The sequence below is a fragment of the Puntigrus tetrazona genome, chromosome 14 (genome assembly GCF_018831695.1).
Source record: "Puntigrus tetrazona isolate hp1 chromosome 14, ASM1883169v1, whole genome shotgun sequence".
NCBI lineage: Eukaryota > Metazoa > Chordata > Actinopteri > Cypriniformes > Cyprinidae > Puntigrus > Puntigrus tetrazona.
The window spans coordinates 8,166,574-8,193,240 of record NC_056712.1 but is presented as its reverse complement, the minus strand read 5'-3'; the positions used below and the strand labels follow the sequence as shown (position 1 = coordinate 8,193,240).

Sequence of the window (26,667 nt, the reverse complement as noted above, 5' to 3'; positions counted from 1 at the left end):
ATATCAGAAAAAAAATGGAACAAAGAAGACGCTCTCGTCGGCCGGAGCTGAACGCCAAACTCGCTTTTATTGCTGTCTGGTTGTTGTTTGGAAGAACGGTTTGGGCGCAAATACGGTACTCGATCTCGGAGGAGCAGAAGGACGGGGTTGCTGTGGGAAATATCGCGAAGGATTTAGGTATTGATCACAGAACACTGAAGGAAAGAGGATTTCGCATCGTGTCGACCTCAGGCGAGTCCATGTTCAGTTTGAATCAGAATGACGGCGTCCTTTATGTGAACGGTAAACTAGACAGAGAGGAGGTGTGCGAGAGAAGCGCTCCGTGTTTAATCAACCTGAAAATCGCTCTAGAAAACCCGCTGGAAATTCACTATGTCATTGTAGAGATACTAGATGTGAACGATCACAGTCCACGGTTTCCTGAGTCTGAAAAGCGGCTAGAAATCGGGAATCTGTTCGCGCCAGGCGCGCGATATCCTCTACAGGCAGCGCGTGATCCTGATAGTGGAAGTAATTCGGTTCAGACATACAAACTCAGTCAAAACGAGCATTTCCGTCTTGAGATTAAAGACAGAGAAGAAGATGGTAAAATTCCTATTCTGATTTTGCACAAGTCTCTTGACAGGAAGTGATGAAAAACATCAAATTAGTATTAACTGCTTTAGATGGAGGGAGACCTCCTAAGTCTGGCTCAGTAGAAATATTTATTGATGTGCTGGATATTAATGATAATGTGCCTGTATTCACTGAAAGAAACTTACACTGTGACACTGAATGAAAACGCAGCCGTGGGCACAACAGTTGTGCAGGTCAATGCCACTGATTTGGACGAGGGTCAAAATGGAGAAGTAATTTATGCATTGGGAAATAATGTTGACAATAATTTACGTGAACTTTTTAAAGTTAATGAAATTACTGGAGAAATTATTTTGAATGGCCTTTTAGATTTTGAGGTCAAAGATATATATGAGATTGATATTCAGGCGTCTGACAAAGGAACTGTTCCTCTTGCGACGGATAAAAGTGTAATCATAAAAATAGTTGATGTAAATGATAATGCACCGGAAATAGAAGTCACATCATTTTCAAGCGCCATTCCAGAAGATTCTAGACCTGGGACTACAGTGGCTTTGATTAGCATCACTGATTTAGACTCTGGACTCAATGGAAAAATCTCCTGTTCAATATCTGATGATATACCTTTTAAATTAATGCCGTCATCACACGATAATATTTATTCTTTAGTTACTTCTGGATCACTAGACAGAGAAACCACGATTCAGTATGACATCACATTAAGTGCAAAAGATATGGGACAACCATCACTGTCTTCTGTTAAATCTATAACTGTTCTGATATCAGATGTAAACGATAATAGTCCAGCATTCTCATTTTCTCCATATGAGTTTTATGTTACGGAAAATAATGTCCCAGGCAAATTTTTATTTTCTGTGTCTGCGACTGACAAAGACTCAAATGAAAATGCTATAGTTAGCTATCAAATATGGAGAGAAGGTAGTGAGAGAAAACAAATATACGTCCTTCATTAACATTAACTCTGAAAATGGGAGATTTATGCTCTAAAGAGCTTTGACTTTGAGTCTGTTAAAAGTTCCAGTTCCACGTCCTCGCCACAGACTCTGGAGCTCCGTCTCTGAGCAGTAACGTGACAGTGAACGTGTTCATTCTGGATCAGAACGACAACGTTCCAGTGATCTTCTATCCAGTCAGCGCTAACGGTTCTGCTGAGGGTGTGGAAGAGATTCCTCGTAATGTGAACGCAGGTCATTTGGTGACTAAAGTCAGAGCCTATGCGCGAGATATAGGATACAACGGCTGGTTATTATTTTCACTGCAGGAAGTTAGTGAGCACAGTCTCTTTGGTTTGGACCGCTATACAGGACAGATAAGGACCCTTCGCTCGTTCACAGAAACAGACGAGGCCCAGCATAAACTGATCATACTGGTCAAAGACAATGGGAACGTTTCTCTCTCAGCAACAGCGACTGTGATTGTCAAAGTTGTGGAGCCCAAAGAGGCTTTTGCAGCTTCTGACGTGAAAAACGCAGTAAAAGACGAGGAGGAAAACAACGTGACATTTTATTTGATCCTCACTTTGGGCTCGGTTTCGGTGCTTTTTGTCATCAGCATCATCGTGTTGATTGTAATGCAGTGCTCTAAATCCACAGACTATTCGTCCAAGTATTTACAGGATACAAATTACGACGGGACTCTGTGTCACAGCATCCAGTACAGATCTGGAGACAAACGGTACATGTTAGTTGGACCCAGAATGAGTATCGGCTCTACTATAGCACCAGGCAGTAATAGAAACACTCTGGTGATACCAGATCGAAGGAGGAGAGAGTCTGGAGAGGTAAGCAATTGGCCAATGCATCTGTGTATTGTTGAAAACAATCTTAAGTCATGAGTTGGCTGCTCTCCATGGTACTGAACCTAATCAGTCCACTACTGAAGTGGCTCCCAATCCCGTTTCTAGATGCCCTCCAACTCTGCAATGTTTTCCATGTCTCCTTAATCAAACACACCTGATTCAGCTAATCAGCTCATTAGTAGAGACTCCAAGACCTGAAATGGTTGTATCAGAGAAAGGAGAGATCCAGGCCCCCGGGAACACTGGAAACCACTGCAGTACTGATATTTTTAAAAAGAACACAGTTTTCTTTTCTTTTCTTTTCTTAAAATCAGACTTTATATGACTTAGACTTACAATTTTACACTACCAAAGCCCATGATTATAACTATTATTTTGGTCATGGAATTTAATGTTAGAAATATTACAATTATTTGTGTGTTTTCATTGTATTCTGCTCTTGAAGGCATTATGTGGATTGTGTGCTGAACTCTGCTTGCAGTCTCTAATGATGTTTGTCCTTTTAGAGAAAGTGGTCTGTGAATGGACCCCATATCACATATCTACAGAGTGTGATGTTTTTTGTTTGTTTGTTTTAACTGACTGGATTGTTTTCGGACGTAATCTGATTGAAATGTAAATTAACAATCTTCTCCAAAGTATAATACTCCTAATGCCTTGTCCCCAGATTGTTTGCAGCTTTGATGTTTTCTGTACTGCTGATCTTTATTCTAAAGTTTGTGCAGTTCTAAATGTGTGTTAACGGCATACTGTTCAATTTTTAGTTATAAAGTTGGTATTGGAAGCAGAGTCTTTTTCAGAACTTCCCTTCTTTTTTCTTTTCCTTTCATTCACTCACTTGTTTTCCTAAACAATATTTTCGATCTTGTGTAATTCTATTTGGTATTTCAGCACATCTTATATCACGGTTTATATGGATTTATAGATTTTTTGAGGACAAAACTGCATGCATCTGAGACCAGTACAGTATTTTTAGACGCTGCAATGTAACTAACGCTTTAGCTCGAAAGATGTCAGTGTAACCTAGAGAAAGACTCGTGACGTCATAAGGCTAAGGGTTTTTTTCTTGATCCGCCCTCTCTGTTCATTCTTGTGTTTTCTCATTTTTAGCTCCGGTGCTGTTAGATTTTGTCCAGATTGAGTACAGCGTTTTTGTATCGCCTGACAGGCTTTCGTCGTAAATGTGAGCAACGATGGAACTATTCAACAAATATTTGTAGACTGATCGTGAAATTAATTTGGAACAAAAAAATCAAAAATGGAACAAAGAAGACGCTCTCGTCGGCCGGAGCTGAACGCCAAACTCGCTTTTATTGCTGTCTGGTTGTTGTTTGGAAGAACGGTTTGGGCGCAAATACGGTACTCGATCTCGGAGGAGCAGAAGGACGGGGTTGCTGTGGGAAATATCGCGAAGGATTTAGGTATTGATCACAGAACACTGAAGGAAAGAGGATTTCGCATCGTGTCGACCTCAGGCGAGTCCATGTTCAGTTTGAATCAGAATGACGGCGTCCTTTATGTGAACGGTAAACTAGACAGAGAGGAGGTGTGCGAGAGAAGCGCTCCGTGTTTAATCAACCTGAAAATCGCTCTAGAAAACCCGCTGGAAATTCACTATGTCATTGTAGAGATACTAGATGTGAACGATCACAGCCCACGGTTTCCTGAGACTGAAAAGCGGCTAGAAATCGGGGAATCTGTTCTGCCAGGCGCGCGATATCCTCTACAGGCAGCGCGTGATCCTGATAGTGGAAGTAATTCGGTTCAGACATACAAACTCAGTCATAACGAGCATTTCCGTCTTGAGATTAAAGACAGAGAAGAAGATGGTAAAATTCCTATTCTGATTTTACACAAGTCTCTTGACAGGGAAGTGACGAAAAACATCAAATTAGTATTGACTGCTTTAGATGGAGGGAGACCTCCTAAGTCTGGCTCAGTAGAAATATTTATTGATGTGCTGGATATTAATGATAATGCGCCTGTTTTTACGAAGGACGCTTACACAGTGACACTGAAGGAAAACGCACCCGTGGGCACAACAGTTGTGCAGGTCAATGCCACTGATTTGGACGAGGGTCAAAATGGAGAAGTAATTTATGCATTGGGAAATAATGTCAACAATAATTTACGCAGGCTTTTTAAAGTTAATGAAATAACTGGGGACATTATTTTGACAGATCGTTTGGATTTTGAGGTCAAGGATAAATATGAGATTGACATTGAGGCGTCTGACAAAGGAATTGTTCCTCTTGCGACGGATAAAAGTGTAATCATAAAAATAGTTGATGTAAATGATAATGCACCGGAAATAGAGGTGACATCATTTTCAAGCGCCATTCCAGAAGATTCTAGACCTGGGACTACAGTGGCTTTGATTAGCATCACTGATTTAGACTCTGGACTCAATGGAAAAATCTCCTGTTCAATATCTGATGATATACCTTTTAAATTAATGCCGTCATCACACGATAATATTTATTCTTTAGTTACTTCTGGATCACTAGACAGAGAAACCACGATTCAGTATGACATCACATTAAGTGCAAAAGATATGGGACAACCATCACTGTCTTCTGTTAAATCTATAACTGTTCTGATATCAGATGTAAACGATAATAGTCCAACATTCTCATTTTCTCCATATGAGTTTTATGTTACGGAAAACAATGTCCCAGGCAAATTTTTATTTTCTGTGTCTGCGACTGACAAAGACTCAAATGAAAATGCTATAGTCAGCTATCAAATATGGAGAGAAGGTAGTGAGGAAAACAAATATACATCCTTCATTAACATTAACTCTGAAAATGGGGAGATTTATGCTCTAAAGAGCTTTGACTTTGAGTCTGTTAAAAAGTTCCAGTTCCACGTCCTCGCCACAGACTCTGGAGCTCCGTCTCTGAGCAGTAACGTGACAGTGAACGTGTTCATTCTGGATCAGAACGACAACGTTCCAGTGATCTTCTATCCAGTCAGCGCTAACGGTTCTGCTGAGGGTGTGGAAGAGATTCCTCGTAATGTGAACGCAGGTCATTTGGTGACTAAAGTCAGAGCCTATGACGCAGATATAGGATACAACGGCTGGTTATTATTTTCACTGCAGGAAGTTAGTGAGCACAGTCTCTTTGGTTTGGACCGCTATACAGGACAGATAAGGACCCTTCGCTCGTTCACAGAAACAGACGAGGCCCAGCATAAACTGATCATACTGGTCAAAGACAATGGGAACGTTTCTCTCTCAGCAACAGCGACTGTGATTGTCAAAGTTGTGGAGCCCAAAGAGGCTTTTGCAGCTTCTGACGTGAAAAACGCAGTAAAAGACGAGGAGGAAAACAACGTGACATTTTATTTGATCCTCACTTTGGGCTCGGTTTCGGTGCTTTTTGTCATCAGCATCATCGTGTTGATTGTAATGCAGTGCTCTAAATCCACAGACTATTCGTCCAAGTATTTACAGGATACAAATTACGACGGGACTCTGTGTCACAGCATCCAGTACAGATCTGGAGACAAACGGTACATGTTAGTTGGACCCAGAATGAGTATCGGCTCTACTATAGCACCAGGCAGTAATAGAAACACTCTGGTGATACCAGATCGAAGGAGGAGAGAGTCTGGGGAGGTAAGCAGATTTCAAAATCATAACATAAATTATACAGAATCCTTTCATTATTTTCCTCTGCAGTTTTTAAGACATATATCTTTAGACTCTATGATAAGAAACGTATTGTTCAGCTGGTATAAAAACAGTAACTGAATTGAGTTTCTGAACATAGGAAAGAGGCGGATCGCTTTCTGTGGTGCTGATATTGATTTGTTTTGTTACTTTATGTTGTTTTCTGTATTGGTGCAGTATGTATGTGTATCTATGAGTACGCACAGCCTAATGTAGTATTTGATTCATTTGAAGTACAACTTTGCAACAGAATGCAATGCACTTCAGCTGTAAGATCGCGAGATGTCAGTGTAATCCTGTAGTACGGCTCGTGACGTCAAATAGCCTACTGTTTTTCCTCCCCTTTTCATTTACTGCTCGTCCTTCCTACTGGTCGATGGGATTTATTGTTTTCTTGCTTTTGCCATTAAGCGGTCCGTTTCTTTTTTTTCTGCAGTGAATGTCAACGTTTAGATGTTAAAGAAATGGTTAATCTAGTCGAGGAAGTGAATTAAAGGAACTGTCGTAGAACCTGCTGGTATTATCTGCAAAATGGAACAAAGAAGATACTCTCAATGGGTGATGGAGCACACGAAACTGAGTCTGTTGACTGCACTGCTTGTGTTTGGTTCGGTGGGACGAGCGCAAATCCAGTACTCGGTCTCCGAGGAGCAGAAGGACGGAGCCGCTGTGGGAAATATCGCGAAGGATTTGGGTTTAGATCATAGAAGCTTAAAAGAGCGAGGATTTCGGATCGTGTCGACTTCAGGCGAGTCCATGTTCAGTGTGAATCAGAATGACGGTGTGTTGTATGTGGACGGTAAAATAGACAGAGAGGAGGTGTGCGAGAGAAGCGCTCCGTGTTTAATCAACCTGAAAATTGCTCTAGAAAACCCGCTGGAAATTCATTACGTAATTGTTGAGATTTTGGACGTAAACGACCACGCACCGAGTTTTCCTGAAAGTCAGATGCAGTTAGAGATCGGAGAATCTGCCCTTCCCGGCGCGCGATTTCAGCTCGAGGCAGCGCGCGATCCCGATAGTGGAAGTAATTCCGTGCATCAATACAAACTCAGTCATAACGATCATTTCCGCCTTGAAGTCAAAGATCGCGGAGAAGACGGTAAAATCCCCATCTTGATTTTACAAAAACCTTTAGACCGAGAGGTTATTAGAAATATTATCTTACAGTTAACAGCTCTCGATGGAGGAAAGCCTGCCAAATCAGGGACAATGGATATAATGATTAACGTGATCGATATTAATGATAATATTCCCGTTTTCACCAGAGATACTTATTCAGTCACGCTTAATGAAAATGTACCTATAGGTACAGCTGTGATACAGGTCAACGCCACAGATTTTGACGAAGGCCCAAATGGTGAGGTTGTTTATTCATTTGGTAAAAATGTTAACAGTAAAGTACGAAACATTTTGATATTAACACCATCACTGGTGAGATAACTGTTAAGGGGCTATTAGATTATGAGGACAAAGACAGCTATGAGATTGATGTCCAAGCGTCTGACAAAGGAACAGTTCCCCATACAACAGATAAGAGTATAATGATAAAGATAGTTGATGTAAACGATAATGCTCCAGAAATAGAAGTCACGTCATTTTCAAACTCCATTCCAGAGGATTCTAGACCTGGGACTACAGTGGCTTTGATTAGCATCTCTGATTTAGACTCTGGACTCAATGGAAAAGTCACTTGTTCTTTAGAAGATAACATGCCTTTCAAACTAGTACCTTCTTCGCAGCATAGCACATATTCATTAGTTACCACCTCACCTTTAGACAGAGAAACACAATTTCAGTATGACATCACATTAGTTGCAAAAGATACGGGACAGCCATCACTGTCTTCAGTTAAATCTATAACTGTTCTGATATCAGATGTAAACGATAATAGTCCAGCATTCTTATATTCCCCATATGAGTTTTATGTGATGGAAAACAATGTCCCAGGCAAATTTTTATTTTCTGTGTCTGCGACTGACAAAGACTCAAATGAAAATGCTATAGTTAGCTATCAAATATGGAGAGAAGGTAGTGAGGAAAACAAATATACATCCTTCATTAACATTAACTCTGAAAATGGGGAGATTTATGCTCTAAAGAGCTTTGACTTTGAGTCTGTTAAAAAGTTCCAGTTCCACGTCCTCGCCACAGACTCTGGAGCTCCGTCTCTGAGCAGTAACGTGACAGTGAACGTGTTCATTCTGGATCAGAACGACAACGTTCCAGTGATCTTCTATCCAGTCAGCGCTAACGGTTCTGCTGAGGGTGTGGAAGAGATTCCTCGTAATGTGAACGCAGGTCATTTGGTGACTAAAGTCAGAGCCTATGACGCAGATATAGGATACAACGGCTGGTTATTATTTTCACTGCAGGAAGTTAGTGAGCACAGTCTCTTTGGTTTGGACCGCTATACAGGACAGATAAGGACCCTTCGCTCGTTCACAGAAACAGACGAGGCCCAGCATAAACTGATCATACTGGTCAAAGACAATGGGAACGTTTCTCTCTCAGCAACAGCGACTGTGATTGTCAAAGTTGTGGAGCCCAAAGAGGCTTTTGCAGCTTCTGACGTGAAAAACGCAGTAAAAGACGAGGAGGAAAACAACGTGACATTTTATTTGATCCTCACTTTGGGCTCGGTTTCGGTGCTTTTTGTCATCAGCATCATCGTGTTGATTGTAATGCAGTGCTCTAAATCCACAGACTATTCGTCCAAGTATTTACAGGATACAAATTACGACGGGACTCTGTGTCACAGCATCCAGTACAGATCTGGAGACAAACGGTACATGTTAGTTGGACCCAGAATGAGTATCGGCTCTACTATAGCACCAGGCAGTAATAGAAACACTCTGGTGATACCAGATCGCAGGAGGAGAGAGTCTGGGGAGGTAAGAAAAAACATTTACTAGCTTTATTGTACTTCATGGCCAGAATTGAACTTATAAGTATTTATATACGTTCAATATGTATATATTCTTGTATATATATTTGAACAAATATTCTATCTTCATTTTTATAGCTACACATGCATGTTATTCCTGGAATTATTCCTGTGTGTAAATGACTGAGCAAACTGTGAAGAGCGAGAGTCTCTGTCCTTGGTGCTGAATACATAATGCAGCTTTCTGCTCTACGTATTTTATGTAATTTTCCTATTTCTAATACACTTTTTAGGTGCATAAGATGAGCTCCAAGAGATTAAAAATTGTTTATTAGTTTCATTATGTACTTGTAGATTTTAATAAATAACATTGCAACGATAGAGCACTAGGTGTCAGTGTAAACCTGAAGTGAATCTCAAATCGTAGGAGTACCTCCTCCTTTTTTTTTTTGTCATCATTTAGATTTGTATATCTCTCTCTTGTTCATCAGCGGCGTGGCTTGGTCGATGGTTTTATTCTTCATCTTTATTTGTGATCTTTCGAGGATTAAAGAACCTTTCATGTGTTCATTAGACTAATATTTGGACATTCGTAGAGAAATTGCTGTGGAACCAATACGTTACAAAAATGGGACAAAGAAGACTTGAGCAGTGGCCTGAGCGGCATGTGAAAATCGTTTTCATTGTTATATCGCTTCTTTGTGGCAGAACGGTTTGGGCGCAATTACGCTACTCGATTTCTGAAGAGCAAAAGGACGGAGCTGCTGTGGGAAATGTTGCAAAGGATCTGGGAATTGATTACAGAACCTTAAAGGAACGTGGATTTCGCATCGTCTCGACCTCAGGCGAGTCAATCTTCAGTGTGAATCAGAATGACGGCGTCTTGTATGTAAACGGTAAATTAGACAGAGAGGCGGTTTGCGACAGAAGCACCCCGTGTTTAATAAATCTAAAAATCGCATTAGAAAACCCTCTCGAGATTCATTACGTGACTGTTGACGTAATAGACGTGAATGACCACGCTCCGAGCTTCCAAGATCAGGAAAAGCATTTAGAAATAAGTGAAACGGTGCTTCCCGGTGCGCGTTTCCAACTTCAGGCAGCGCGCGATCCAGACAGCGGCAGCAATTCAGTTCAGACTTACAAACTGAGCCACACCGATCATTTCCGTATCGACATTAAAGATCGTGATGAAGACGGCAAAGCTCCCGTGCTGATATTACTAAAGCCACTCGACCGAGAGGTCACAAAAAATATGAAATTGCAGCTGACTGCTTTAGATGGAGGCAGACCTCCAAAATCCGGAACTATGGAAATAACGATAGATGTGTTAGACATAAACGACAATGCACCTGTTTTCACCAAGGAGGCTTACATTGTAATGCTAAATGAAAACACACCCGTTGGCACGACCATTTTTAGGGTGAACGCGACTGATTCGGATGAAGGTCAGAACAGCGAAATAGTTTATTCATTAGGGCATGAAGTAAACGATAAACTGCGCAAGCTTTTTAACGTTAATCCAATCACAGGAGAAATCGTTGTGACCGGTCTTTTGGATTTTGAAGTTAAAGATAAATATGAGATTGATATTCAAGCATCAGACAAAGGAACTGTTCCTCTAACAACAGATAAAAGTTTAACTATAAAAATTGCTGATGTAAATGATAATGCCCCTCAGATAGAAGTGACATCATTCTCCAATGCCATTCCTGAAGACTCCAAACCTGGCACGACGGTGGCTTTAATAAGTGTATCTGATTTAGATTCTGATATAAATGGGAGAGTCACCTGCACTTTACCTGAGGACATACCTTTCAAACTAATGCCGTCATCACAAGAAAATGCATACTCTTTAGTGACAACTTCATCTCTTGATAGAGAGACAATTTCTAGCTATGACATCACTTTAGAAGCCAAAGACGCTGGTCAGCCACCACTGTCTTCTGTTAGATCTATAACTGTCCATGTATCAGATGTTAATGACAATAGCCCAGAGTTTTCTTTTTCTCCTTATACATTTTATGTGATAGAGAATAATGCGCCAGGCAAATCTTTATTTTCTGTGTCTGCGTCTGACAAAGACACAAGTGAAAACAGTGCAGTGAGTTATCACATATGGAGAGATGGTGCTGAGAACAAATATGCATCTTTCATTAACATTAATTCTGAAAATGGGGAGATTTATGCTCTAAAGAGCTTTGACTTTGAAACCGTTAAAACTTTCCAGTTCCACGTCCTCGCCACAGACTCTGGATCTCCGTCTCTGAGCAGTAACGTGACAGTGAACGTGTTCATTCTGGATCAGAACGACAACGTTCCAGTGATCTTCTATCCAGTCAGCGCTAACGGTTCTGCTGAGGGTGTGGAAGAGATTCCTCGTAATGTGAACGCAGGTCATTTGGTGACTAAAGTCAGAGCCTATGACGCAGATATAGGATACAACGGCTGGTTATTATTTTCACTGCAGGAAGTTAGTGAGCACAGTCTCTTTGGTTTGGACCGCTATACAGGACAGATAAGGACCCTTCGCTCGTTCACAGAAACAGACGAGGCCCAGCATAAACTGATCATACTGGTCAAAGACAATGGGAACGTTTTCTCTCAGCAACAGCGACTGTGATTGTCAAAGTTGTGGAGCCCAAAGAGGCTTTTGCAGCTTCTGACGTGAAAAACGCAGTAAAAGACGAGGAGGAAAACAACGTGACATTTTATTTGATCCTCACTTTGGGCTCGGTTTCGGTGCTTTTTGTCATCAGCATCATCGTGTTGATTGTAATGCAGTGCTCTAAATCCACAGACTATTCGTCCAAGTATTTACAGGATACAAATTACGACGGGACTCTGTGTCACAGCATCCAGTACAGATCTGGAGACAAACGGTACATGTTAGTTGGACCCAGAATGAGTATCGGCTCTACTATAGCACCAGGCAGTAATAGAAACACTCTGGTGATACCAGATCGAAGGAGGAGAGAGTCTGGGGAGGTAAGAAACATTACGGTATGATATAGATATATACATTAATTTTTACATGTATTGTTCTGCTCATTACCATTGAGATACAGATCATAGTTAAAGAGTTCCATCAAACCTTTAGACATACATTACTAGATCTGAGTGGATTTCTGGGTCCAAATGTACTTTGCATGGGATTGAATCACAATAGTAATGTTGATGTTACCAAGTGCGGGACATACTCGCTAGTGTTTAATTTGTTCATATTTAGAAGAGTTTATGTTGTTGCTATATTTGTAGTTGCTATTGTGCTGAAGCATGGATCCTGTTCTAAGATTGTGGGCCGCTGCATAAATACAATGGTGCTGCTTTACTAAATATGCCTAAAAATGCTATTACAGTGTATCTTTTCTGGCTTTCTTTTATTATACATTACAATTAGTTAATATTTATTACAATTATTTGTAGCATGTGGACATTACATATTCTATATTACATAGTTTCATTCAATTGACAGACATTTTATTTCATGGTGCAGTTTGATAAATTCATGGTCAGATTAAACTAGTAAACTTTGCCGAAATCTACCTATCTACCTATCTATCTATCTATCTATCTATCTATCTATCTATCTATCTATCTATCTATCTATCTATCTATCTATCTATCTATCTATACTTTTCATTGATTGTTAAAGACAATGGTGATTTTTTTAGTGCAGTGGTTTGAGCTTTTTTCCCCACCATATAAAATGCAAGTTTTAAATTTAGTTCTATTTAAAAATAAGTCATAATGTTATACAACCCTAGTACTACAGCTATTAGTAAAGGAAGGACGTCACACAGTAGTCCCTAATCTGACTATTACTGGCCTTACACATCCTGTTTTGTGAACTCTGTGTCATTCTATGGTGGTTTTAGAATGTTAGTTTTCAATTAGAATGTTTGATGATGAGCTTCAATTCACATAATTACTGAGAGACAGTGATCCAGCTTCTACCAGTATGTGAGATACAGCCAACTTCCTTTCCATGTCTTTGAACTCCTTTCTGATGCCATATAGCTTGTTTAAAAGACAACAAGTTAACGTTCATGATGGTAGGTCTGGGCTATAAAAGTGGATTGTTTTGGTTTGTGTGAAAAATGAAACTCTTATGCTGCTAAACACTTCTGTGCGCCGTTTGGACATACATCTCTTGTCCTAAATATGACTTATTTTAAGTTCATGATATTCCGGTTTATGTTCTTTTTTTTATGTATATGATTTTGTCAGATAAACCATTTTTTTACTTAGCTTGTCTATTGTTTTAAGCTTTTTAGTTACGTTCGTTTGCAGTGAAAAATAAATTCGCGTGGTGTCAGTAGACACCAAAAATACGGACCTGACTTGGTGTCGCGTGTTGGCGGTTTCGTTCTCTTTCTCCATCAGTTCGTAAAGAACGCCGCGGACATCGCTTTCACGTTCGCCAAGAGCTACCTGCTTTCCATCGTAAGGATTTTCTAGCATAAATCATGATTTTCGTGGTCTGTTTTTAAGTTCGTTTCAACATTTTCGAGCGGAGCATCTTTAAACGTCGTTTTAATTTCCTGCAAAATGCAACAAAGGGCGCGTTCTTCATGGCGCCGCAGACTTGTGTTCATGGCGCTGGGGATGCTGCTTTGGAGAGAGGTACGCGCACAGATACGATATTCTCTTTCTGAGGAGCAGAAAGAAGGATCTGTGGTCGGAAACCTTGCGAAGGATTTAGGTCTGGATTCCAGAACGTTAAAGGAGAGAGGATTTCGGATCGTTTCAACCTCAGGCGACTCGCTGTTCACGGTAAATCAGAACGACGGGATTTTGAGCGTAAATGGGAAAATAGATCGCGAGGAGGTGTGCGAGAAAAGCGGATCGTGTGTCGTCAATCTAAAAATCGCGTTAGAAAACCCTTTGGAGATTCACTACGTGTCGATAGAAATCGTGGACGTCAATGATCATTTTCCGACATTCCCAGAAAAAGAAAAGCGATTGGAAATATCTGAATCTGCTCTACCTGGAGCTCGGTTTCAGTTACAGGCGGCGCGGGATCCCGATGGCGGAATGAACTCTGTTCAACAATATAAACTCAGTCATAACGATCATTTCCGCATAGAGGTTAAAGATCGCGGAGAAGACCGCAAAATGCCCTTTTTAATTCTACAAAAGCCTTTGGATAGAGAAACAAGCCGTAGACACAAGCTGGTCCTCACTGCGCTTGATGGAGGGCGACCCCCAAAGTCTGGAACAATGGATATAATAGTTGATGTTTTGGATGTTAATGACAATATGCCAGTTTTCACACAAGACGTTTACTCTGTAACGCTTCGAGAAAATGTACCTGTGGGCACAACTGTTATACAGGTTAATGCTACTGACATGGACGATGGGCCAAATGGAGACGTTTTTTATTCGTTTGGTAAGGATATAGATAATAAGCTTACAAATCTTTTTGATTTAAACCCCAGGACTGGAGAAATGACTGTGATTGGCCCAATAGATTTTGAAAAGATGAATAACTTTGAAATAGATATCCAAGCTTCAGACAAAGGAAGTGTTCCTCTCACATCAGATAAGAGCATAACCATTAAAATCATTGATGTAAATGACAATGTGCCCGAGATAGAAGTCACATCATTTTCAAGTGCAGTACCTGAGGACTCTAAAATTGGAACCACAGTGGCTTTAATCAGCGTTAGTGATTTGGATTCTGGTGTAAATGGGAAAGTATTGTGTTACATAACCGAAGAAGTACCTTTCAGGCTAACAGCATCATCCCAAGATAACATTTACGCACTGGTTACAGCCTCATCTCTTGATAGAGAATCTGTACCTCGCTACGAAATCACATTAGTAGCCAAAGATGCTGGACAGCCACCTCTGTCTTCAGTCAAAACTATAACTGTGCAGATATCAGATGTGAATGACAATAGTCCAGCATTTTCACTTTCACCCTATGCTTTTTATGTCATGGAAAACAATATTCCGGGAAAATCTTTGTTTTCTGTAGTAGCTTCTGATCGTGACTTAGATGAAAATGCTGTTGTACACTATAACATTTGGAGAGACCCTGGAGAAGAAAACAAATATACGTCTTTCATTAACATTAACTCTGAAAATGGGGAGATTTATGCTCTAAAGAGCTTTGACTTTGAAACTGTTAAAACGTTCCAGTTCCACGTCCTCGCCACAGACTCTGGAGCTCCGTCTCTGAGCAGTAACGTGACAGTGAACGTGTTCATTCTGGATCAGAACGACAACGTTCCAGTGATCTTCTATCCAGTCAGCGCTAACGGTTCTGCTGAGGGTGTGGAAGAGATTCCTCGTAATGTGAACGCAGGTCATTTGGTGACTAAAGTCAGAGCCTATGACGCAGATATAGGATACAACGGCTGGTTATTATTTTCACTGCAGGAAGTTAGTGAGCACAGTCTCTTTGGTTTGGACCGCTATACAGGACAGATAAGGACCCTTCGCTCGTTCACAGAAACAGACGAGGCCCAGCATAAACTGATCATACTGGTCAAAGACAATGGGAACGTTTCTCTCTCAGCAACAGCGACTGTGATTGTCAAAGTTGTGGAGCCCAAAGAGGCTTTTGCAGCTTCTGACGTGAAAAACGCAGTAAAAGACGAGGAGGAAAACAACGTGACATTTTATTTGATCCTCACTTTGGGCTCGGTTTCGGTGCTTTTTGTCATCAGCATCATCGTGTTGATTGTAATGCAGTGCTCTAAATCCACAGACTATTCGTCCAAGTATTTACAGGATACAAATTACGACGGGACTCTGTGTCACAGCATCCAGTACAGATCTGGAGACAAACGGTACATGTTAGTTGGACCCAGAATGAGTATCGGCTCTACTATAGCACCAGGCAGTAATAGAAACACTCTGGTGATACCAGATCGAAGGAGGAGAGAGTCTGGAGAGGTAAATTTGTGATCTGCAATGGCTGTTGAGTTTCAGACCAATTGATTGAACATATGTATGTGTTTATGTATTATCTGTTTATGTCAGTGTTTCCCAACCACGTTCTTGGAGGCCCACCCCAACACTGCATATTTTCTATATAAACACACCTGATTCAGATAATCAGCTCATTAGTAGAGACTCCAAGACCTGAAATGCGTGTGTTAGACAAAGAAGAGAGGGGCCTTTAGGAACGGGGTTGGGGGACCTCTGGTATGTGATATAGTGTTAGTTACACTCTGTTGAAAGTAAATCTCAATATTATTTCAATAACTGCTGCTGCAAAGATGCAATGATATATTTGATTTTTAATTTTTAATGTTTATAATGTTTTAAAGGATTTCGTCTTCCAAATTTACAAACATAATATAAAAAAACTCTCTCTCTCTCTCCATCACTCTTTTTCTCTCTCACTAACTCACTGACTTATTCGCTTGTAGCATTTATTTCCCCTGACCTTATCTGTATTTGAGAATTTAGCTTATCTAATGTGTGTCTCATTCGCCATATGCTTGCAGATGTGACAACAAATTCTGTCATCATTAGCATTCCATCATATGGCACATTCTGATTCCCATTCGGTCTCTGTCTGGTATCCATGGCAACACACTCCTTACCCAGAGAAAAGGGAGTATGAACAGTAAATGGAGACAAACAGAAAAAGATTAACAGAATACATTCGTTGATCACCTTGCTGGGTCATAAACAATTGGCTATATTGCTTGAAATGGATTTAGATGGAGAAGTCGATGCTGCAATTTAGTCAGCAGATGGTGTCAACAGATTCAGCCCCCTGTGAAGAGGACACGGAGTCGTGTGTTTGATTGTGGGAGGCAGTCTCGGTCGCGTGTTCTCTCGGACGTGTGTGTAGTGGGTTGTGTTGTCATGCTTGTCTTAATAAGATTGTTTCTGTGCAAATAAACATCATATTAATGAGGTTGCTTGTTTTAATGTAGCACTCCGATGACAGCAGATTTTTTTTTTATCTGTTGGAGAGTTATTTATGTACTGAACACCTCAGGCTGTTACTCTAGTATATTTTAGTCCATCAAGCAGACAGGATTGGCCTTGTTCCATGTTGTTGAACACACACAGTGCTCCCTTAGCCACAGAGCTTTCATCTCTCTTCTGAAGAGTTTTTTTTCCTGTTCTATCTTTCCTCACTCTCCTCATCTTTTTGTTTCCCTTGTAATTTTTTCATCTATCTATCTATCTATCTATCTATCTATCTATCTATCTATCTATCTATCCGATTGATTGATTGATTGATGATGAGGATTTAGTGTGGTGGTTTATGCTTTTTCCCCTACATATAAAATGCAAGTCTTAAATTTAGTTATATATCTATCCGTATCACCTGTATTGTTATTACTATTAATTTAGACAAACTGTTGTATACTATTCAAGCAATTAATGTGTCCAATTAAATCAGTATTTTATACAGAATGCTGGGATGAGTCAGGTTCTTAAATGCGTTTTGCGTGAATGATGAAATCCACTGTTCTGCTGCGCAGGAACTGCAGGTCTAGTCAAGTATTGCAGAGATCAGCAAAATATTGAGTCTGGTCAAGCAAAAACACACACACACACACACACTCATCATAGACCAGCCCTGCTAGGGTGCAGCTCAGCATCTCATTAAGCCGCTGCAGCATCTGCTATCCGAAGTCTTTGTGTTGTGTCTGAATTAAAAACCTTGGATTTTATAACAGTGTAAATCTATTCAGGCGGTCTCAGTTTCAAGCTCGCGTTGTTGGTTCAGATTTCAGTTCAAATAAATTCACACCGTTAAACCATTTAGCATTGCAGTTGATTTATCGGTGCTTTGACATTCAGCCTGTACGAAAATAATTTCACAATATTATATTGTTTTTGTAATAGAAAAGGCAGACATTTAGACCTTTTTTTGCCCACCCCAGTTGCTATGGTAACAGAAGAGCCAGAACACTTTCTTTGTTTACTGATTCCGGTTGCTTAGGTGACAGAAAGATTTTTTTGAAGCTTTTATTTTTATTTGTTTATCTATTTTCACAATTGCATTTAAACTGAAATAATTAAGCTTTGTTTGTTTGTCTGTTAGCTGGACAAGTGTGGTTTTGTAGTTACCTGTATGCGATTTGGATCTAATCCCCACTCTGCTGCCTGCGTTTTATCTTTTTGATGCATATGCATATTTGTGTCATATAAACGATGCGTGTTATTTTAAAGAAATGTGGTTTGTTTGTGTCATTTTTCAAATCTAAAAAGTCACTTTGCCCTGTTCGTGTTGACAGATCGTCCAGGATCTCTCTCTCTCTCTCGCTTAATGCAGAACAGAATTGCCCGAGGCATTTGCACATGACAGATCGTTTAATGGGTCGGGTTAGGTCCGTGCGCTAACATATGTTGTTATAGCTCCGGCAGGTCAGCGCAGATGAGCTTTGAGGCAACTGCAACACGCTACAGGTTGGTAGAACACAAAATGCTCTGTGCATATATAAATGCACAAAAGGCTTGAGCAGGAAACGTGGCAATGACAGGGCAGACAGTTCTGTGCATGAGAGCAGGTCAGGTCCATTCTGCAGTGGTTCAGTACTTTAGTGGGTCACATCAGTTCTGCTTTTGGTTCATGCGGTTATAAGTAGCACTGTCCTCTATATCTCTGTCTGCAGCTGGTCTCAAGTGTATCTCTCTCTCGTTTATATAATCTTTGACTTTAAGTCTTCATTTATCTTCTGAGCTCTCTCACTCTCCTAATGGTCGTAGAAACGGTTTAGAAGTGTGTTTAATTTATTATTATTAGACGCGTTGGTCTTTAATGATATGTATAAAGTCTTTATTGTTCGTCTTTGTTCATTTGCTAGCATTAGAATAATTTATATAGTACATACTTTAGCATATTTCCTTCTGCAAGTGAGTGTCAGATGCTTCACATTACAAATAGCCCTACGTTATACAGGCACAAGACTTTTTCACATTACATGTTTATGACTGCCGGTGTTGCTCTGTTACTATCTATCTGTTGTGTTTTTGAATACAGATGTGTATAAAATGTCTTGGAGTCTTTAAAGTTTGATCTAACAGATAGTTTATATCACTTAAGATTAATTTAAGTGTATCGTGAGATACATTTTTCTGTGCATTGTGCTCTTATTGCATACCCATTGCATATTGCATGCATATATATATATATATATATATATATATATATATATATATATATATATATAAGAAAAATCAATTCCTGTGTACAGTATTCATACTATCTGCTGCAGAAAGAGTTAGCATGCTATTCCAAACGCACTGCTTGATGACTGTAACATAGATGATTCTGACACAGTTTTAAAGCTTCCGTTTGTGATTGCTGGAGCGCTACAATGCCCACAAGAGATCTCAGGCTGAAAGCATAGCTGTGTACTGAATGTGGGTGGAGTCAGGGATATGAGTGCTATTTTTAGAAAGCCTGTGCTGCTTGTCTTATATGTGAGATTTAGTAGTAGTGTAGAAGTATTATGATGTGTAAATCCTAAATTAAATTGGGTTAAAACCATGCTGCGAGGAATGGTATGGTATGGTTCAGGCATATTTATAGATGGTCTCTGGAGTCCTGAGCTGTTAGGTCATATCTTCCCTGTGGTCTCTGCACTACTTGGCATTCTGGGTAATATTCAATCATCTGAAAAATTAAATGTTTTGCAAGTCAGCATTTTTCCGAAGTTCTTGCTTGCACTGAAAACAGTTTCAGGGGCCTGTTCTGCGTCATTTAAACTTGAGAGTAACAAAGAAACATGAATTCATGTGAAAATACAGGGCAGGATGTGCAGAAAAAAAAAATTGAGGTCAAAGAAGAACATGGTTTTATGGGGTGTTTCAGGTTATCGGATCTTTGACTTTCGTGTCTTTGGCAAATCTGTGACATTGTATTTTGGTGGAAAATAAGGTTTTTGAGGTGTGTGTGTGTCTGTTGGTTAATGATTGGATTTATACTTTTTGTTTTGCAGTTAGAGGCAAGATGGTCTCACAGAATTGCATTGTTGTTACTAGTGAATGTAATTTTTTTTCTGTTTAATACATATTGTTATTAATATGGTAATTATTCAATAATTCCAGATTTAAATAGAATTGGTGATAGTATTTTACATTAAACATTCTTATTTATATTTATAACTAACTTTCATAGCGCAAAGTTTGCCCCTAAAGTGAAGACTACTTCACATTGACTGATGCATATATATATATATATATATATATATATATATATATATATATATATATATATATATATATATATATTCCTTAATACACAAATATAGCATAAATGTACAGGTATAGCACATATAGCAATTTTTTTATTGATAACAAATATATGCCAAAGACGTCAACATGTCTGCATCATAAGAACATTATTTTTATGTCCATAGAAAGTACATTAAATTTAAGTACTTTTAAGGTTTCAAGTAAGTTTTTCTGCCAACAACAATTTAAAGCAGTATTTTATTTATTATGGTTAAACCCTTAAAATCTTTGACCCATATATGTATATTTAAATTAAACATGGTTTTCAAATATTTAAAAAATATGTTGAAATATAAGTTGCAATTAAACACAGAAAAGTTATGGTTTCATTTTTTTGTTAATTATTCGTTATTACAATACAGTATTAGTTTAGTTCATACCGTGCTGTACAATACAGTTTGAGATATGCTAATATTATTAGACAATAGCAGGTTTTCAAGTTATTTAAAATGTATTTAAAGGATAGTTCATCCAAAAATAAAGTTTTTTTTCCTGCTGAACAGAAAGGATATTTTGAAAAAAAGGTTTTGTATCAAACAGTTTTTATAGTAGGTGGAACAAACAATATAGATGCATGCAAGTAAAATTAATTCTATCTATTAATTCTAGACTTGGATTATACCTCTCCGTTCGCATGGATCGGTTATACAACACATTTATGGCCTTTTTTTCTATTTGCATGTACTTCAGCTGGAGGGACAGAAAAGGTTTCATTAAACATATTTTAATTTCTGGGTGAACTTTCCTTTTAACATGAGTTTAACATGCTGTCAATTACTTAAAAAAATAACTAATGCAGAATCTTCACACCACTGAGCACAGACACAGAAAGGACATGAAGAACAGTGATATACCTGGTGTGGATGTCCTCCTTGTTATAATGATAAAAACAGTGAAGTAAACAATACACAAATGAAAAAAACAACAACAACAACATGATTTTAAACGATTCAACTAATCATACATACACACAGAAAAAAAGAATATCAAACAGCAAACATTAATGCTAAGTTATGTACAGACATACAGCTATGTACGTTTTTTACGAAGGCTTGATTTGCTTATGTACTAATGAACAAACTCCATATTGTCCTTCAGTTCATTTATCTTTTAAGTTCTAAATTGATTAGCGCTCGTAAAACAATTCCCACTCTCATGGCCTAATGCATAAACGGGATGTTAAGTTCCACGAAACCTAAATGAAGCACATGTTTTAAGTGCTTTACAACTAAATATCAAACACGACTAATTAAAGACATTTTGCATACCTTTACTTTATGCTTTTAAATGATGTGCATGCAGTTTTTATTCTAAACACAGTACTTGCTCTCATAAACGACACAAGTGGATGCAGTATATAGCCTAGTAGCCTAACTGTTATACAATAAACAGATTTCAAATATTTAAACAAAAGTAATACTGCCACTTCTAAATTATTTTAAATGCACAATTAATTAGCTATTAATTATTAATTAATATATCATTGCAAGATGCAGTTTTTGAGTGCAATTAAGTGTTAACTATACTTAAGTGCCTTTTCATTTTTTGTTAATAGGTTACAATATTACCTGCATGTAAACTTTAAAAAAAAAAAATCTAATTAAAAGGTAAATGTTCCTCACATGTTTGTTCATACACTTTTATCATATATGTCTCCATCAAATATTGGAATAACAAATATGTGTGCATATATCTTTACATATATTAACTATTATACATGTATATGTGTATATATGTGTGTGTGCACCTGGTATGTATCACGTTATGGGGACCAAATGTCCCCACAAGGATAGCAATACAGTCAATTTTGACCTTGTGGGGACATTTTTTAGGTCCCCATGAGGAAACAAGCTTATACAGAATTAATTTTTTTGAATATGAATTTGCCAATAGTTTCCTGTAATGGGTAGGGTTAGGTGTAGTGTTGGTGTATGACAATAACACCTACAGTATAAAAACCATTACATCTATGGAAAGTCCCCATAAACCATGAAACCCAATGTGTGTGTGTGTGTGTGTGTGAGTCTATGTATCGCACTTCCATATGGCCTAGCTCAAATCCAAATGTGTTTTGATTTAAAAAGTATTTTGTTTCCTTTTCTTTGGCATCCAGAACATGAAGGTGAATTAATGACATTTTTAATGTTTTGTTTGGAAGCTCAGTATATTTAGTTTTGTTCAGGATGATGAGAGAGCCTTGACGTAAAAGCATGGAGGAGGAGGAGGAGGAGGAGGAACAGTGACTCATCTCCACTTGTGTGTGTGTCTCTGTGCATGCGTTCATATATGTGTGTTCTTTAGAGACAGCAGCCATTTTGAAAGTATTCATAGGACAACAAGGTATGCTTTAATTATAGGAGATAGCAACCTATAATTATAAAGTGTCTGTATCATGGTCTATTTTTCCGTAGTATACAGATATCATGCCAAACATGTTAAAAATTAGGTAACAGGCAGTCAGTGTTTTATATGGCAAGCTGTTTCCATGCAGACGCAGTCTTTTAAGCATGCTATATGTTCTCCTACAGTTCCATTCAAACAGGATCCTTCTGTGTGTGTGTGTGTGTGTGTGTCTCTGTGATTGGATTTCTGCCCTGAGGGAGGGGCTTTGGAGCAAATACCCGAAGAAACAAATGTGAATTGTGTGCTTGTGAACATGCATGAGTGCATTCAACTAGATTTAGACTCATACTGTAAATTCTTAATGCACAAAGGAACTTAGAAACACACAAACACACACACACACACACACACACACACACACACACACACACAGAGAGAAGAAAGTGGAGAGAAAATAAGTGAGTGATGTTTATTTCTAATGTTTATTATTCATCCTGGTAAAGTACTCAGCCAACACTGTTGCAATAATATACTCACCAATACATTTTTTCTCTTATTTTGGAGCTTACCCAGTGTTAACCTCAGGTTCTGCATACAAATGAAAAACATGTAAAAATGGCAGCCAGTGCTGTTTGCGTGGTCATCTGGGTATGTGTCTTTTGTGAGTGGCAAAGACATTTGGACAGTGACTCATGCATGCATGTCAGATACAAGCCTTGTGTGTGTGTGTGTGTGTGTGGGTGTGTATCGGTCAATCCATGAACATGAGGAAGATCTCTTCTCCTGTAACAGAATGTCATCATGTATAAAACTGGGCATATACACTCTACTTGTGCTAATGGTCTGCTCTGTAAATTTCTAGCTTCAGTTTTCATTCTCTATCACAGTGACCTCTCTAGTGAGAGTCGTTCTTTTGGGGATTTCACAGAAGCTTTTAATGTCGCTGTGAATTTCGGAGCATGTTTGAGTCCGAACAGCATCCTTGCATCCCTCACACATGAACACACACACACACAGACATTTGCCTGGAAGATGTAGGCCAGCACGATGTGAATAATTTAGTCTGTTCACTGACTGCAGCTTAAATATGGCTGAATTCTCTCCTTTCTTTTTTTAAAAAGAGGTTTTGTGTGGATAACCTTGAAAGCTCCGTCTCTTAATTTATTCTGTAGTCTTTCTTTAATTGTTCTGTTTGTTTTGCATGCATAGTTTTTGTTTACACTGACTAGAGTTAAGAGGTTGCATTAATACATTAATAAATCTCAGTTTGATTATAATGGACTATCGTGGATTAATAATGGATTTTTTCGTGATGCAACTATTTATTTTTAAATGTTTATTGTTATTTTGCATTAATACAATTTAATTTTAGTTCTGGTAAATGGTTAAAAATACTTTTTTTTTTGTCTGCTTTTAATATTGCAAATATCTTTTAATATTTTAATGAGCACTAGGGATGTGAAACATTAATTGTAGTAAGTTATTTTTGCTCAAATTAATAGAGCTTAGGTTTTATGTCCATATTAGCCTGGTTATACAAAGCCGTGTTTGCTTGTGGTTTATTTTTGAGAATAATGGTGGTTGGCATGCAGGTGCAGGGAATTAACATGGTTTTCCTGTGTTTCTGCTGCTCTCTGGATGTGTGTGTGTGTGTGTGTGTGTGTGTGTGTGTGTGTGTGTGTGTGTTCATTACATCTAAGAGCGATTCCAGCCACATCCTTCTGCAGCTGCTCTCTCTGAAAGAGAGCAGTGTGTGTCAGCCGTGAAAGACGTTCAGATTAACTCAGGTTCTGAATCGGTGTCAGATTTGCTTTTGTCCGTTATCTTTTCCTTCATCTTTTTTCCATCTCTTGTTCATTTCAACACTCGTCATCCTGCTGTTCCTTCTCATTGCGCTCATTGTAATATTCATGGTGTATAAACTTCACACACCTCAAGTGTGTGTGTGTGTGTGTGTGTGAGAGACACATTTTATAACTGCATATAATATTTGCTCATAACAGTTTGATGTGTGGTTTTTTTTATGCCTCGATCTCATTCTCTCTCACTTTTCCAAATAATTATGAATGCACACAATACCTTTAATGGTTTATTATCTGTACGTGTTTGTGTGATTGCTGATTACCTTCGGTAAAGGTCACTGACAAACAGTATAATGCTAGTACATGTGAAGGTGCTATCTTTGTCAGTGACATGATTTTTTTATTTTTTTTTTTTCCTGTACGATTAGTTTTGCGTGCAAAAGATTGAAAGCGCTGACTAGGTCTGTAAACCATCTGGGATCTGTACGCGATTTATAAAATATTAGATTGTCTGGATGTTTCCATTTCACTGATAATCTGTTGGGTTTATAAAGGCTGAAAATGTCTGGTCTCATGCCTCATACTCTTTCTGTGTTTTCTGTTAAACGTAAATAAGATGCAGTGAACACTGTAGCGATGTTTTATTAAACATAACCAAGAAGACGGAAAAGCATTTCATCCATTCCGTCAGTTAATAATGAACACCGATGTGACTAATTGTGTTGATCGCTCTTGAACAGTCGTTAGGGAATACTCAAGTTAGCAGTGACCTTGCGCTCTTCAGAATCGCTCTGCCACGCCGTGAGTGTTGATATTGATATTTTCAGATTGGCTTTGGAGAGAGTCTTCTCGGCTGAGTCTGTGCAGCTCAGGTGTTTTGAGGTTAATCTGGTCCAACGAGCTTGTGGTTCCGGTGGTGTTGATGTGTGCTGTTGTATTAGGCCTGTCAGCATAACCGGGGAGACGGTAATCCAACTACGAGCTTTCTAATGGGATTACAGAGGAAAGTCATCAGCTTTACAGCGGTCTGAAGGGGGAGAGAACTTTATCCAGCATGCAAAAGACCTGTCATTCACACGTGCAATGCACACACATTTAGTCCATCGGGAGCCACTAAAAACTGTAACATTAATTTCCTGTCTAATTTGGTTCTCACACACTTCTTTTATCTTGTTTTCCCCTCACTTTTTCTCCACCTCTTAATCCCGGTTTAATTTGCCTTTATCTTTCTTTAATTCACTCCCTCACTAACCTCATTCTTTCATGCTGCTCTTCTTTTTTTTTCTTGTCTGCGTGACCGGTCTGCTCGCTCTCTTATGCTTTTGCTGTTTTTGCTCCATTTTCACTGCCTCCTTTCGTCACGCTGTTAATCACGTCTCTCTCTCTCCCTGGCCTTGGATTTTTTTAGTTGTTTTTTTTCACGCATAGTTTATCTTTGAGAGTCACAGGCATTAATATTGATGATGCGCTTGCTCTTTGGCCTTAAAAGTGGTTTTGGTCACTGTCATGGATTATTGTTATAATGCATATTTGGTTTTCGGGCCAAAAAGTGCACTAGCGTGTTTTCAGGTTTGCAGACCTTATCTGCTGCAATTATGTTTACAAAGATATTTACTTTGCAAGAAGTAGAAGAGGCTTCTAGAGGCTAGAAGGCTGAAATGCGTGTGTGTGTGTTTATATAAAGGTTTGGCATGTTTAGTGTCTTTTTGGCATGTCTTGATGCTTTGACCTTTTATAAATGCTTTCCCAATAGTCTAGAAATGTAAAACTTCTGCATGCTCATCTCAAATACATTTATTAAATTTACATATAAAATCTGAATCCATAACAAAAAAAAAACATACGATGGAACGATATTTATGGACGTAAAATAACAATGGTAAGTACATGGTGGCCGCATTGACTTATATTTCAGTGTTTAAGTTGGTTTTACAGGTATTTTAACCCCTATTTAATCCATATACAATAAGCAACCGTAGGTCTTTTTCAGGAAAACTCCAAATGTCCATCTTTGTGTCTCAGCACAGCCGGGCCTCTGACCGGATATCACATCTGTTTGAGTTTGAAACGTGTGCATTTCAAGTCGACGCTTTAACAAAAGTAAAGTACTAACCTCTGCTCCTTTCTCTTCTTCTCTCTTTTTCATCGCAACCTCCATGCGTATGCTGCGTCCCCAGAGCACACTCAAGGTAAGACCATGACGACGACTACTTTTTCTTTTTTTTTTTTTTTGAAGTAGATAGAAAAATAGCTAAAGTGGTTATAAAAGAATTAGGATGTGAAGTTCTTGATAATGCATGAGACCAAGTGAAATTAAGTTTTGATGAGGAGAGTGAAAGAAGTT

At 38.8% G+C, this 26,667-nt stretch overlaps 2 protein-coding genes and 1 pseudogene across 2 annotated transcripts in view; all 3 read left to right on the top strand.

Moving 5' to 3' along the window:
- Positions 1-2,635, top strand: LOC122357478 (annotated as a pseudogene).
- An 835-nt stretch (positions 2,636-3,470) lies between these two features.
- Positions 3,471-6,167, top strand: LOC122357475 (protocadherin beta-15-like). Its single transcript, XM_043256888.1, has one exon. The coding sequence runs from the start codon at positions 3,654-3,656 to the stop codon at positions 6,150-6,152; it is 2,499 nt and encodes an 832-aa protein (XP_043112823.1). The 5' UTR covers positions 3,471-3,653; the 3' UTR covers positions 6,153-6,167.
- A 7,188-nt stretch (positions 6,168-13,355) lies between these two features.
- The window catches only part of LOC122357473 (protocadherin alpha-C2-like), a 98,002-nt gene continuing 84,690 nt past the window's right edge, over positions 13,356-26,667 (top strand). The window contains exons 1-2 of the mRNA XM_043256887.1: positions 13,356-15,864; positions 26,501-26,512. Coding sequence (XP_043112822.1) covers positions 13,510-15,864; positions 26,501-26,512 — 2,367 coding nt within the window. The 5' untranslated portion in view covers positions 13,356-13,509. The remainder of the gene's footprint in view (positions 15,865-26,500; positions 26,513-26,667) is intronic.

What these genes read in the sequence shown, in the direction of transcription:
- LOC122357475 (XM_043256888.1), top strand. Translation starts at nt 3,654, where the DNA reads ATGGAACAAAGAAGACGCTCTCGTCGGCCGGAGCTGAACGCCAAACTC.